At 44.2% G+C, this 16,147-nt stretch overlaps 1 protein-coding gene across 1 annotated transcript in view; it reads left to right on the top strand.

The window, feature by feature from the left end:
- The window catches only part of erp27 (endoplasmic reticulum protein 27), a 13,066-nt gene extending 3,334 nt beyond the window's left edge, over positions 1-9,732 (top strand). The window contains exons 3-7 of the mRNA XM_081381471.1: positions 1-127; positions 7,457-7,573; positions 8,375-8,500; positions 9,141-9,338; positions 9,422-9,732. The exon at positions 1-127 is cut by the window's left edge and continues 11 nt beyond it. Coding sequence (XP_081237597.1) covers positions 1-127; positions 7,457-7,573; positions 8,375-8,500; positions 9,141-9,338; positions 9,422-9,466 — 613 coding nt within the window. The 3' untranslated portion in view covers positions 9,467-9,732. The remainder of the gene's footprint in view (positions 128-7,456; positions 7,574-8,374; positions 8,501-9,140; positions 9,339-9,421) is intronic.
- The last annotated feature ends 6,415 nt before the right edge of the window (positions 9,733-16,147 follow it).

Below are 16,147 nucleotides of genomic sequence, written 5' to 3'. Positions count from 1 at the left end.
TCGCGGATACCAAGAGTTTTTGGCCGCCGCTAAACAGATGAAGGCTCTCTCTGTCGCTCTGTGCAGTGAACAGGAAGTTTGGGCCAAATACGGCATTGCCTCTGACACCATCTCCGTCTTCAGGAAGGTAAACACAGCTAACAGAGAACTCTCACTCAAAGTTCTTCCAGAAACACCCCCAAAGAAATAAAACATTTATATTTACCTCATCTATATTAGCAAAAAAAGTAATACTAAACTGGAAGGATAGAACAAAAATATTTATTACCCAATGGTTTAATTTATTATTAGACACATCAACGCTTGAGAAAATGTCTCTCACTAGAAACAAAACGACTGCTTCTGAAAAACATGGAGTTCCTCGACAGATGATCATAAAATATGAAATAATGCATATAATCAAAGGCGTGAACAGATTAGATTTATTAGATTTAAGGTGTTAAATAATGTGAGTTTAGAGTTAAGTGTAGTTCTCTTACGAGAGGTTCTCTCGTATTGCGTAAGTAGCTTACGCATCGGGAAAGTCTTCTTTCTTCGAGATCTGAAGCCAAAAAATTATCCTTAATTTTGTATTCATTGTCAACGCAGTGCAGCAGCCGACAGACCTAGGCAGGCTGTATAAGCGTGCTCATTGGCTGCTCGGCTGCAACTGCTTAAGCCTATCGGTGAGCGCTCTGAACGCGGCAACCAATGAGGGCGCTTCGCGCCCTCCACACCCTTCTAACCGTCAGAATGGGCGTGGCCAGCGTGTATATATTCAGCGCTCACAGGCTAAAATTCCGATTTTCTTGTCTTCAGCGACGCTCTTCGCATCGCTGGATCTTGAGAGCCGCCGCCGTTGAAACCAGCGACCGGCAAGCTTAGGACAGCGCCTGAGGAAGCCGGCCGTCTTCGCCGCCTTCAGCCATCCGTGCCTGCTACGCTATCCGGCGACATATCCTTTACATTATTACTGTTTCTGTGTGTACTCTAAAAGAGCACGAAGCGTTTTTGTAAAAACGCCTCGTTTTTGCGGCTCGTGCCGCGCCCCGCTCAGCTACGGAGACCGCCACCTCTCTGGGCACGCCGCCACCGCACTCTCCGAGTGCGAAGAGCTTTCAATGTCGACCCTGCGGGCTCGACTTGAAGCTTTCGACCAAGCTGTCGCTCCGCCTGTCCCTGCCGGGCCGCGCAATAAGAAGCGCCGCTCGCAGCGACCACCGGAGACTGTTGTGACTGAGGAGCTCGCCGGAACCTCTCCCTCGAGCTCTCTCTCGCCCTCTCCCTCCCGGCCGCTCAACCGCCGGCTCTGCCCGCGCCGCCGCCGCGTCAGGAGATGAGGCCAATGTGATAGATACCCGTACTCTCCCTCTGTTCGAGCCGTGCAATACGCCGCTCACAAGGGATGGCAGAAGCGGACGGTCTCGGAGCGAGTTTCCTCTCCCTCTGTTCGAGCCGCGCAAACTAAGCCGCTCACGAGGGATGGCAGAAGCGGACAGTCTCGGAGCGAGTTTCCTCTCCCTCTGTTCGAGCCGTGCAATACGCCGCTCACGAGGGATGGCAGGAGCGGACGGTCTCGGAGCGAGTTTCCTCTCCCTCTGTTCGAGCCGCGCAAACTGCGCCGCTCACAAGGGATGGCAGGAGCGGACGGTCTGAGCTCTCTTTACGTTACAAGAAAGCTACTCCGTCCTCGCGCGTCACTGGTGAAAGGGGAACAGAGTGTTTTCGTCCCGCCGTGGCCTGGACTATAACCTCCATTCTCACACATTTCTCAGTCCCCTCTTAAGTTCAGGCGACTGGAATTGTTACTATTGCAGTATACGAGCCTGTTATAAATACACGCTCGCCTGCAATCAAACGCCGTCACAAGACATATACTAATGTATTCTCCCCTCTGGCTCAGTGGCGGAATCCTAGACTGTCAAGCCAGAGACCGGGGTTCGGTCCCCGCTCTCGCGGCAGTTAAAGTTTATGCTGTTCGCTTCTCCGAGCTCGTGGCCAGTTTTTCTTACATACAGAAAACAAGCCCGCTCTCTCCCTCGTTGGGCCGCGCAGATTGCGCCGTTCAAGGGATGACAAAGCGGACGGTCACGAGCAGCGTTCAGCGTGCGCGCCTCACTCACCGGCGAAAAGAGAAGAGTGTGTTAGTCTCGCTACGGCTGGACAACCGCCAATCCTCACACATTTCTCAGTCCCCTCTTAAGGTCAGGCGACTGGAAATATTACTATTGCAGTAAACGAGCCTGTTTTAAACACACGCTCGCCTGCAAACGAACGCCGACGCGACACATGAGGTCGCTTTTTATATGCTCGCGCTAACTGAAAGCCTATGTGTTTCCCCTGTGGCTCAGTGGCAGAATCATACGCTTTCATGCGAGAGACCCGCGTTCGATCCCAGCTCTCGGGGAAAATAAAATTTATGTTGCTTGCTTCTCCGAGCTCGCGGCCAGTCTTTCTTACTTACAGAAAGCGAACCCGCCCCTCGCACCACACCTTCTCAGGGTGCTCGAGTATTTTTTGAGCGTCTAAACACGAGAGAAGAAAAGACGGTTAAATCCCGCAGCCCTGCGGCTGGACCACCGTCGAAGCTTAACGCTCTGTCAGTCCTTGTTGCCACGGCTACTGCAGCTGTTTACCCCGCAGTCAACGAGCCGGTATCTACCCGCTCGCCTGCGCGCATCCGCCGTTCTCACGGCAACCCAGAAAAATGTCAAAAGAGCATAATGTCTGGTTGCACGGCTGACGCCGTATGTGTTTCTAGTACAGGGAATGTGCCCACGTTCTGTGCTCACCCCTGTACACAAGCACTATACATCCCGTGTCTCTCACAGAGCCCACTCTCATGAAGCAGGCAAAAGCCGCTTTAGTGTTAAAAGTAGGTCACGTGTCCACTTCTCCGTGCCCACACCTACTCACTGCCCGCTCTGTCACACGGCCTCGCACGACCGGTCATGTTTTAAATGTGAGTCCTGTGCCCGCCCTCGAGCGCTCACACATACGAACTACATTTTCGCGCCTCACACCGTATGTTCCCCGTCCAAAGCCACGGGGACACTGTGTGTAAGACGGCCAGCTATCGCTACGTGCGATCCGCCGTATCTAACCACCAAGAGCGCGCGCGCCGCGCCCGCCCCTGAATGTAACTCCTGTGCCCGCCCTCGAGCGCTCACACATACTAACGAACATTTGCGCTTCACACTTTATGTTCCCCGTCTAAAGCCACCGGGACACTGTGTGTAAAACGGCCAGCTATCGCTGCGTGCGATCTGCCGTATCTAAGCACCAAGAGCGCGCGCGCCGCGCCCGCCCCTCCGTTTCGAGCTCTCGATCCCGCGATGCGCGGCGATCGGAGCCCGGAGGCCATTCTGCCCCTGGCTGCACACGCAAAAGCGTGGGAAACTATTCCAGGCGCATCAGAACGGGTGCTAAGCACAGTAAAACAGGGCTATACTCTGCAGTTCGCTCGCCGCCCTCCGCGCTTTCAAGCGCGTATCGAGACCAGAGTGAATGGGGAAGTAGCACATCTACTTCGAGCAGAAATAGCTACACTTCTGTGCAAAAGGGCTATGGAACCGGTTTCCCCTTCCATGAACGAGTCGGGCTTTTACAGCCGTTATTTCCTCGTTCCCAAGAAGGACGGAGCTCTCAGACCAATTTTGGATCTGAGACGTTTGAACGAGGCTCTTATGAGAAGACCGTTCAAAATGCTCACAACCAGACAAATTCTCGCGCAAATTCGCTCGAGGGACTGGTTTATATCTCTTGATCTAAAAGACGTGTGCTTTTCAGATCCTGATAATACCCCGTCACAGGCCATTCTTGAGATTCGCCTTCGACGGTCAGGTATATCAGTACACGGCCCGCCTGTTGACACAGCGCGCGCGCTGCATTCGACGCCTGGCCGCGTCCCTCCGGCCGGGCAGCACCGTACCTCTCAAAACATTTCAGAGGCTACTGGGTTGTATGGCCTCAGCCGCAGCAGTGCTTCGGCTGGGTCTTTTACGAATGCGCCCGCTACAATGCTGGCTGAATGCCCGAGTGCCTTACAGAGCATGGGCTTCCGGCGGTATTCGCATCAGAGTGACTCAGAGCTGCGTTTCAGCTCTGAAGCCCTGGTTAGCGGCCGACTGGTACCAGCGGGGAGTGACAATGGGAGCTATCTCACACCGCAAAATTATCTCGACGGACGCTTCCACCTCAGGCTGGGGCGCTCTGTTCGAGGGCAAACCGGCTTTTGGCCTATGGTCAGACCGGGAAAAATGCCTCCACATAAACTGTTTGGAGATGATAGCGGTTGAGAACGCGCTCAGGCGCTTCCTCCCATTCATACGGGATCACCATGTGCTAGTCCGCTCGGACAACATGTCCGTGGTATCCTATGTGAACCGACAGGGCGGTGTCAGATCCAGGAACCTGTGCAGGCTGACAGAACGCCTCCTCGTGTGGGCTTACCGCTCGCTGCGCTCGCTGAGAGCCGCGCACGTGCCGGGCCACCTGAATGTCGGTCCAGACAGACTGTCCAGGGACAACATTCCCCCGGGAGAATGGTCTCTGCACCCCCAGACAGTCCAGTTTCTCTGGCGCCTATTCGGCAGAGCGGAAATCGACCTCTTTGCGTCGAAAGACAATGCTCAATGCCCGAAGTTTTATTCGAAGAGCGAGGACGCGCTGTCCCAGACATGGCCCAGCCTCCCGCTGTATGCTTTTCCTCCGATCTCCCTGTTGCCACAGGTCATTTCGAGGATCAGAGAAACGCACCACTCAGTGCTGCTTATAGCCCCGCGATGGGAAAACCAAACTTGGTACCCAGAGCTAGTGAGGCTGTCGCACTCACCCCCGTGGCCGATCCCGGTGAGAAAGGATCTCCTCTCCCAAGCCGCTGGATCGATCTGGCATCCCCATCCAGAGCGCTGGTCGCTGCATGCATGGGTGATCAACGGATACCCGTTGACCTGTCAGAAGGAGTCGTGAACACGATCACGCAGTCGAGAGCCCCCTCCACGAGACGGCTCTACGCGTCTAAATGGTCGGTGTTTCCTAAATGGTGCGCTACTCAAAACCTGGATCCGCGCGCATGCGGGGTCCCGTGGGTGCTCTCCTTCTTGCAAGAGCTGTTGGAAAAGGGCAGATCCCCTTCCACGCTCAAAGTATATGTGGCCGCTATTACAGCGTTCGCTGAGACGACGCTCGGCCGGGCAATGGGAAGGAATGAGCTCATTATCCGCTTCCTCAGAGGAGCTAGACGGATGAATCCCCCGCGGCCCCCCTCGGTTCCCTCGTGGGATCTGTCCTTGGTCCTGGCGGCCCTAAAGGCTTTTCCCTTTGAACCGCTTGAATCCGCGGATCTAAAGTATCTGTCGCTTAAAACCGTTTTTCTGATAGCTCTGTCTTCAGTCAAACGAGTGGGTGATTTGCACGCGCTATCTGTTAGCCCTGCATGTCTCGAGTTCGGGCCGAATGACTCGAAAGTCATTCTCAGACCGAGGCACGGTTACATCCCCAAAGCGATTGGAACCCCGTTTAGGGCACAAGTTATTTCCCTCTCGGTTCTGCCAGCATCCGATAGTGGGGACAGTGATAACCTCCTATGCCCTGTCCGGGCGCTGAGAGTTTACATCACGCGCTCCGCCGCTTTCAGGCGTTCAGAGCAGCTCTTTGTTTCCTTCGGCGGACGCACCAAAGGTCTTGCCGCCTCGAAGCAGAGCTTGTCCAGGTGGATAGTGGACGCGATAGCAGCAGCTTATGCCTCCAAACACCTGCAGTGCCCTCTGGGCATCAGAGCCCATTCCACTAGAGGCATGGCCTCGTCGTGGGCCTGGTCCAGCGGAATTTCTATCCACGACATTTGTATGGCGGCGGGCTGGGCCTCCCCGTCTACATTCGTGAGGTTTTATAACCTGGAAGTTCCTGCCCTACAGGCAAAAATATTGTCGGTATAAGTGACATGTATGCTCTGCCCAGCTCCCGTGTGCAGACTACGTTCATATGCTGGCGCTATTCTGGTAACTACTCAGGGTGAAGTGTTTGACTCAGACCGGCTGATCCGTTCTGTTTCCTATTTCCTGTTACGCGCTGTTATCGGTGCTGGCCCGCGCTGCTGGCCGCCCGCATTATTTTCTGCCGCACGGGAATTTTTCTCTTCATGTGAGACCGACTATGTCGTTTTCTCCTACCCTTATGAGTGCTTATGTACTGTATGGGCTCGCTCCGCCGGCCCTACTGTTTGTACTGCTATGTTTATAGACCGGCCGCGCCGCTCTATTTCATATGCTGCATGAAGTGCATGTACTACGCTGGCCCGTCTCTCCGACCGGCCACATTTCCCAGCAGAGTGTTTTCCCCGGTTCCCCTGGGATTCATGGGCTGGATGCTCGGCGCACACGGCGTTGACAAAGGGTTCCCGATGCGTAAGCTACTTACGCAATACGAGAGAACCTCTCGTAAGAGAACGTACTCGGTTACTAACGTAACCTCGGTTCTCTCTAGAAGAGGGAACGAGTATTGCGTAACCTGCCGTGTCGCGCCACGAGCTTTTGCGCTTCAGACTGCGAAAACCAGAATTTTAGCCTGTGAGCGCTGAATATATACACGCTGGCCACGCCCATTCTGACGGTTAGAAGGGTGTGGAGGGCGCGAAGCGCCCTCATTGGTTGCCGCGTTCAGAGCGCTCACCGATAGGCTTAAGCAGTTGCAGCCGAGCAGCCAATGAGCACGCTTATACAGCCTGCCTAGGTCTGTCGGCTGCTGCACTGCGTTGACAATGAATACAAAATTAAGGATAATTTTTTGGCTTCAGATCTCGAAGAAAGAAGACTTTCCCGATGCGTAAGCTACTTACGCAATACTCGTTCCCTCTTCTAGAGAGAACCGAGGTTACGTTAGTAACCGAGTACGTTTTTGTGTGTGTGTAAATTTTACTTGTCATGTTTTTGTACCCAGCAAAATAAAAAATAAATAAGTTCTTCCAGTAACGTTAATAAAATGTTCATTGAAAGTTATCTGGACTTTAATAATGTCCTCAAATCATTAGCACAAAAACATTATTTATACATAGTTCATGGAACGTTGTTAAAGTTTCAGTTCATCTAAAAAAAAAAAAGTAACATTTCCATAATGTTTGAAGAATGATACAATGAACATTGTATCATTCTTCAAACATTATGGAAATGTTACTTTTGAATGTTCTCTGAACGTTCTGAAACAAGTAGTTACATTTAAAAAAAAATAAAAAATAACGTTAACGTTCACTGTTATGCTGGAAAACTCCTACAACCTCAGACAACTCCTACACAACATTTATTTGATACAAATAGATACGTGTAGCCTAGCCTATATGATGTTCGAATATGTCTTGACGTGTGTGCGTGTGTGTGTGTGTGTGCGTGTGTGTGTGTGTGTGTGTGTGTGTGTGTGCGTGTGTGTGTGTGTGTGTGTGTGTGTGTGTGTGTGTGTGTGTGTGTGTGTGTGTGTGTTACAGGCTGATCTTCATCAGGAGCACCTGAATCTGTCAGAGGCCAAGAAAGTTGATGCTGATGGACTCGTTCGCTTTATGACCATGAATAACGTTCGTTACGTCACAGAGTATAATCAAGCGGTACTGAACACACAAACACTCAACTTCCTGTTTCGTCTCTTCTAGCTTTGTTGTGTTAATCTGATTATATATAATTATGTTATATAATTAAAATAATTGTGCAATAACTAGTAGACCTAGGGCTGGGCAATATCTTGATACAGTAAAGGAATCTGTAAAATGATAAAATACAATAGGTCTACAAATCTGTTGAATTATTCAAAGCATATTTTCCACACTGTTTTTAATTAAATGAACACAATAAATAATGATATGAGTGATGTTGTGACAGTTTTTCATATAATTTACATTATGTATTATCACTTCATATCGTTATTTCTGATATAGCATTCAGCAGTCTGTGCAAATGCATCTGTTCGTGATTTATGTCCCTTTTTTCAGTGCGGATCAGAAAAAATAACTGCAATGATCTAATATAGACATAATAATAATAAATACATATATGCATAAATAAATGTGAGAATAAATAAAAGTAGAAAAATACAATTGTACAAAAACAAAGAAATAAAAGTATAAATACTCATTTATTTTTATACATTTCTTTGTATATTTATTTATTTATGTATGTATTTATTTATTTATTATTATGTCATGCAGGTTCGGCATTCCATATAATATCTCTTCGAGATATATAATAGCTGTCGCTGCATGGAGAAATCGTCGAATGAATATATGTCATAATTGAGTGTTTCACAGGAATCAGAATCACAGTATGATTTCGCGTTTGTGTGTGTGTGTGTGTGTGTGTGCGTGTGTGTGTGTGTGTGTGTGTGTGTGTGTGTGTGTGTGTGTGTGTGTCAGTCTGCCGTGGGTCTGTTCCAGTCTAAGGTGAAGACGCACGTGCTGCTGTTGGCCGACAGAGGGCGCGCGGACTCAGACCCGCTTCAGGAGCGCTTCAGCGATCTCGCGCCAAAATACACTGGCAAGGTAATAAACGAGCGATTTTCCCGCGTTGAACCGATGGAGAAAGTGTTATTTAAGGGGATTATGGGGTAAAGTCGCACTGTTTTACTCTCTAATGGGATTAAGAGCTTCTGAACTGATTACACAAGCGCTCCACCCACCTGACCCTATTCTCCTAATATTCATGCCAGATCATTCCAGGGCTCTTCCAGAACTTTCAGAAATAGTGGCAAGTGTATGAGACTGATTTGAGGGAAAACTTTTTGTTTAAAGCGACAGATTGTTCACTTTGCAAAATATACTAGTCAACATTTGAAGTGGAAACCTTTCATCAAAGTTATACATGAATTTTGAACAATACCCGTTCTTATCTTAGGACAACTTTGATGAACTTTTTGATCCACTTCAAATGTTGACTACTGTAATAACAAGATAATTAGGGCATAGGAATACTAAACAGATACTGAACATAAAACTTGAAACATGCTAAGTTAATAGGCTATAGCTGAGTAAAAAACAGCAGTAGGCCTATTTAAAAAAAAATATATATATATATTTATATTTTTAAAACAGGTTCGAGACTTGAAACGACATGAGCTAGAGGACGTGATCACTGTCTGTGATGATTTTAGTGCAGATTGTTGAATGTTTTTGTGAAATGCAGATGTTGTTTGTGCTGGTCAACGGAAGCGAGAAATCAAACGCCCGCGTGCTGGAATACTTCGGCCTGGAGTCACGTGACCTGCCACGGATCGGCATTTATGACGGCGCCTTGGACGAGAAATGGCTCATGCCGTCTGATGAAATCACCACTGAGCGCGTGCAGATCTTCTGCGACTCTTTCCTGGCCGGAGAACTGCAGGTGAGGCTGAAGCACTTCATCAGATGGAAATCACTGATGTTATCAACACTGTATGAACACACTGAGTGTCTTCTTTCTAACAGAAGCAGAAAGAGGCCCAAACACCTGAAGACAAGACTGAACTATAATAGGATCCTTCATTCCCTTCAATAAAAATATTAAATGAAGTACTGTGGATCCTGCTGGGGTTCATTATAGGACCTTTTTATCAGTGATTATCAAACTGTGATAATTAACATGACTCCACTATTAATAGCTTACATCTAGACATTTGTTTGTTTTTTAATGTTCCTATTATGTTACGAAAACATTGTTTCTGAATGTTCCCTGCATGTTCCGTTTTTTATCTGAATGTTAAGGGAACATTCCATTGTATCATTCTTCAAACATTATGGGAACGTTACTTTTGAAAGTTCTCTGAACATTCTGAAACATATATAAAAAAAAAAACATTGGTAACACTCTACAATACGGGTGCACTAATCTGCATTAATTCATTCTTAACTAATGCACAGATAATCATGTGTTAATGTATGACTCATGAAGAACTAAACCATTAATTAATGATTACTGTATCAGTAACTAATAAAGATTCTAAATGATTAATAAGTAATATATGAATTGTTATTAATTAAATGTCATAATGTATTAATTCCTTAATAACATATTTTATTAACTAATAGTGTAAATGAATGCGTTAATGGGTTGAAGTCATGCACTTCAACTTCGAATTGTCTGCTTTAATTAATCATTAGCTAATGATTTGCAAATGTATCATTATGTCATGACTTTACTTGTTGAGGCGCATGACTATTAACTAATTGTTAAGTGATATGCCATTTTGGTTTTGACATCCACACTAAGCCATGGATTTCAATATCCAACCGTCTATAACCAAGATTTCACTGAGTCTGATGAACCTTGTTGTTCACGCACAGGAGTCTGTCAGGTGAAGCTTGAGGTCGTGGTACACTGAGAACATGCGGTCGAGCTCTGCTGTTTCATAACACTGTGTCTAGACTGGACACAGACAATAGAGCGTCCATTATAGTCAGTGATATACACTGGACAAAACCCCGACAGTAAACTGATGCCACGCTCTATTCCTGACGTACTCAGAGCTCTTGTGCTCGTTCTGTTACGACGGACAAATGGACTTGCGCTGGTCTGTCATGTCCAGATGAATAAATAATGTTTTAATGCGATATTATTAAAGACCTTACGTTCTATTAACGTTACTTAAAGAACGAAATATGGAAGGCATTTTCAATCTATATTGTTACAAACGCTAGGCCTATAAATGACAGTGTCTTCACAGTGAAGGACAGAACGTGTCATGAAGAATTAAAAGCGATTAGATTTACATTTCTCACACAAAACGAGAAGCACTGAGTCTGGCTGTGAGAAATACAGTGTGTACTCGCCGCATTGTGAGGCTGTAAACTGCAATGATTGAGAATTAAGAGACGGAGCTCTAAATGTGCTGAAAGCCGTCTGGATTCCTGAGCCGGGCCGAGTGAGGATAATGAGCGGGTTTCGTGGACTGAGCGGAAACTGCAGTTACAAGCCCTGAAAGTCTTGGAGAGGCAACATTGTCTGAGTTTGTGTTTATTTGTGTGAACTGCAGCAGTGAGAGATTCGTAGAGTATAAGATGAGATGCAGAGATGTGTCCTCAGAGGTTATGACACACACACACACACACACACACACACACACACACACACGATGATCCGCTGATAATGAGTTTATTTCTGCTCACCTGTGTTTATTATTCACATTCATACATGAGTAGGAGAAGTCAGCTCATAAAACACTGCATAGACTGAAGCATCAGCGTGTGTGTGTGTGTGTGTGTGTGTGTGTGTGAGAGAGAGAGAGAGATGCTGTACAACATATATTTGAGAACACCTTGTCAGAACGTTTCTTGTTAGCTGTGAATATACTCAGAACGGTCTGACGAGGTTCTCTCAAAGTTGTGAACAAACATCCTTCCAGTAATACCCTCCTGGGACCCAGGAATAGACTTTGTCCACTGTGGACATTATATTTTAGTGAATTTCTCTGACATCATACATGTCACATGTCACAACCTGAGTGTCCTGTAAAGAGCAGATTCAGGGCTTTTCAGAGAGACCAAATGTTTGGAGGTTTCACCATGAAAACAACTTCTCCTTGGTCTTTAAAAATGACTGACATTAGTTTAGTGATCAAATGTAGGAAATATGATAATATATTGTAATTATAATTTAAATTGGACTACTTTTCAAATTGTATTTCATAAACCAGCATCTCAGGAAAACGTTTTGGGGTTTCAAATAAAAAAAATGACTTTCTGTTCCAGGGCATTGATTTAATACATGTAGAGGACACCAGGACTTAAAGCATGTTTATCAGGCATTCTGGGAGACACAACAAGAGAATATGGAAATAAATTATACATCAATATTCCTATGAAATATTAGATATTATTATTAAAATGTTGCTAATTATTACTCCAATTATTACACTTCTTTTTTCATTAAATGTTGCTCCAAGAACACATTAATGTGCACATTAGATACAGTGTATAGATACATTGCATTGAATGGGAATATTAATTTATGGCCATTTTACCCACATATTGCATAAAGTAAAATAGTGTATCAATTCATTCCGTTATATCTTTCATAACATAGTTGAGAATCATCTTTATACAAATTTTGGTTAAAAAAAATCCTGAAACCCCAAAATGTATTGGTGATTGAAAAAAAAAAATTCCACTGTTTTTGCCTATACATATAATTTTCAGTCATAAAAAACTCAATAAAAAAAAATAAAAAAATTCTGGGTCTCAGGAGGATATTAATAAAACATTCGTTCAGTTATCTGGTCTTTAATAGTAAGCAGATAATGTATATTTAAACATTAATTATACATTTCTGAAACATTTTAATGGCTTGTTTGTCTAATGTTTATTTAAATGTTACTTCTTGTTTTAGAGTGTTCAGAGAACATTCAAAAGTAACATTCCAAATAACTAAAATCTGCAAAATTATTAAATGGAAAGTTCCCTTAAACTTTACATTAAAAAAAGAAGAAAAAAAAAACATTCAGGGTACATCTGGAAATAACAATGGTAAAATTAGCAAAATATTCTTAGAAAATGTGTTGTTAGATGGGTACACACTGATCTTATTCATCTTATGATTGTAAAGACTTTTATTATGTCACGACCTCAGGAAGGTCAACTGATTATTGTTCAAGAGGAATGTCATGAATTTGCAGGACAAATGGCAATTTCTCAATACATTTAAAAAAAAAAAAAAACTAACCACATAGTGAAATTTTAATTAAAATTGATTTTGCATTACACGTGAAACAGAAGGAAATCTGTGAAAGAATGTTGATATCAGTGAGTCGGGTTTGGTTCACAGACTCAGAGGCAATAATTCATTCTGCTAAAAACATTACAAGCTAAAAACAGAAAAACTCTCACTGTAATTATCGGAAGTTTGCAGACATACGGCTCAGAAATATTCAAAACTATCTATACGACTTTTTTTATACGGCTTTTATATAACACACACACACACACACATTCTGTGGTTTTGTTTGTGGTGTCTGCAGTGATGGTGGATACCAGAGTTTAAGCCACATCAGACACTGCACTACATGAACTCTCTCTCTCTCTCTCTCTCTCTCTCTCTCTCTCTCTCTCTCTCTCTCTCTCTCTCTCTCTCCCTCTCTCCCTCTCTCTCTCTCTCTCTCTCTCTCTCTATCTCTCTATCTCTCTCTATCTCTCTGCCTCCCTCTAAACCTCACACTAAACCTCTAAAAGCATCAGGAGCTCAACAGCATCAGATCCTTCATCAAACTGCCTGTATATTATCAGACTCTGTTTATTATCATGAATTCTTTCCGTTTGCTTCTGGATGAACTTGTTCTGCAGCTTTTTTCACTGGTGAAACCTTCAAACATAGAAAACATCCATCCATACAACCATGCAAATTATAAGGTGGATGAACAGTCCTGAACACAACACACACAGCGCTGCCGTATTTCTGTGAAGAACTTTCCACGGAGACACGTCCACTAAACAAACCCAACGGACTAAACAGAACCTAGACATGGAAATTACACAGCAGACCGGCCAAAACTCATTTCGCTCTGTATGATACACACACACACACAGAGAGAGAGAGAGTTTAACCCAGGACAGGTCATATCTCTGCCTGTGTGTTTTCATCTGTTGTCATATTTATGTCCTACTGTGGCAATAAAGATCGAGTCTGTTGTCCATCATCAACCGTCCTCCTATCTGATTCTTCAAACTGCATTTTTGTATTTGTATTTTGTATGTATATATATTGTATTTGAAAGCTTGTATTTGTGTTTGTCCCAGACAGTCAGGTATTAGTGCTGTGAGTTTAGTAGGTGGCGACACGTGACTGTTCCTGTAAGATAATTATTTTAATCATTCATTGAACCGATTTGTTCAAAGACACTGATTAATTCAGGAACAAAACAAGTGACTGTCTGTGAGTGAACAAACATTGAATAATTTAGGAACAAAACCAGTGAGTCATTGATTGATTCATTCAACCGATTCGTTCGAAAACGTGCTGAATTCGGAACTGCATTCTATTATAGGCTACTACTACAACTTTTACCATATCTTTCAATGGCAGAAATAGTGAGAGTAGAATGCTAGTATGTGATTCAGAATTCAGCAATGATTTAGGAACGACACAAGTTAGTAGCCGCGTTTCCATTACCCTTCAAATTGCGCAAATTGAAATTGCGAATTGAAAATACGCCCAATGGAAACACGTCAATTTCGCAAAAACTCCCATTTATCGCAAAAAAGTTTTTATGCTCGAATGAGGAGGTTTTTCAGGCAATTCGAAAAAGAAATATTTCGCAAAACTGCAATGGAAACAGTTTTTGCGCATTTAAAGTCACCTGACGCAGATGATGCGGTGTGTTTGGACAGAATACGAGACAGAGTTCTTTATTAAATTCATATAAGACAAAAGATTTACAGGAATAATGGATTCTAAACCTCAAATAAATGCCACAATCAAGACCTCGGAGCAGAAATGAGGGAGAAACACCCAGAAACTCCTCATACGTGCCGCTCACAAATAAGAGTCTTTCCTTGCCATTAATGATTGGATACGTCTCCTTTGATTAATAACAATGGCCAGTGCGGTGGCAGAGATGCATAAACCTACCAACGTCCGTTGCTATGATTTTTGGAATGACTTATCGCGAGAGGAAGTTTTAGTCGCATAACATTGGTTAATGGAAACGCCGTCATTTCGCAATAGTTTTCTGTCGACATTTAAGAAAAATCGCAAGAGTTTTGCATAAATCTGTAATGGAAACGCGCCTAGTGACTGATTCTTAAACTGGTTCGTTTAACAACATGAAAATCAACGAGTCATTGAATCATTCATTCAACCAATTCGCTGATTCATTCTGAAACAAAACACATCTTGCACCAGTTTTTCTGTGGCTTTGTTTAGAACTATTTTCATTGTCGGAGCAAAAAAAAAAAAGATCTAAAATATAAGTTACTCCATTTTGACATTGTTTATTATTAACTATAAGCAATATCACACAATAGTGCTACTTTCCTATAACTCAAATAACTTTGTCGTGTTTTAATCCTAACACGATTAAGTAATTTGTGAATTAGTACAATCAAAATAAGGAAATCTTTTGAGCTGTCACTTTCCCATTTCAGGATTATTTTCTTTTTCATGTGTTTTATATTGCAGATCGACATAACTATGTGTATACCTATGAGCCAACAGCTCAATATTATGGCATTCTATGTGCAACTTCATACATTTGTATGCCATTTAAGGTTAAATATGATTGCCTGTTAAAGCACACCTGGCCCCAGAACAGCCCTTTAAAGTTAAACTTGTAACTGGTTAGTGGTTTGGGGACAAATTTATTGATCTACGTCCCCAGATGTTAGTTAAATATGGCTTGTTTTGGGCACAAGCTCAAAAAGAAAAGTGGCTCGAAAACTCTTTTAGAATTTAGGTTATTCATTATAATGAGCTTTAAATAAAAAACAAACAACTCTATGGTATGTTCTCAATCACACAAACATCCGTATATATACCATATATATATCGGGCCCACAACGGAAGCGAAGCATTATGGGGGATCCCCGTAAACCTAATGACATGTTTCATGTGATGTGATCCACATTGTGTTTACTAAGTCAGTGTATATATTTAGATAGAAAGGAAGCAAATGGGTTTTATTGCATCTTTCTTTAAACCCTCCAGACTAATATCTGCAGAACCGACTCTTACGTAACAGACACACAGGGATCCACAGGTTTTTTCCCGTGAGATTTTCCTCATTCACTAGTGTTTTTGAATCCCAGAGTGTCCGTCTGACCTGATCCAGGAACATTTGGACCCTGGAATGACCATAGCTTAGAGTTTGGAGGAAAAATATACGTTTTACATTTAGAAGCATCGCCTACATTTCCCACAGATATGGCGAGCGCTCCGTTAAACTCAGCCAGTGACGGGTCACCCTGTGACGGGCCGTTCAGCGCATGTTTGTTAGTGGTTTGGCTCAGTTTCCCAGGTTTAGATGCGTGTGTGTCTGTTTGCCAGCCTGTGGTTGCTGGAACATGTGTGTGTGTGTGTGTGTGTGTGTGTGTGTGTGTTGTTATTGGAATGCAGAAAGGGGCAAGGACGTTACTCGATTCTCAAACCAATCACAAACTCTAGCAACCGTGTGTGTGGGTGACAGTGAGAGTATAAACACACCGGCGACCGGACGGATGACAGACACA

This window comes from Scardinius erythrophthalmus, assembly GCF_964197995.2.
Source record: "Scardinius erythrophthalmus genome assembly, chromosome: 12".
Lineage (NCBI taxonomy): Eukaryota > Metazoa > Chordata > Actinopteri > Cypriniformes > Leuciscidae > Scardinius > Scardinius erythrophthalmus.
This window is presented reverse-complemented; position numbering and strand designations above follow the sequence as displayed.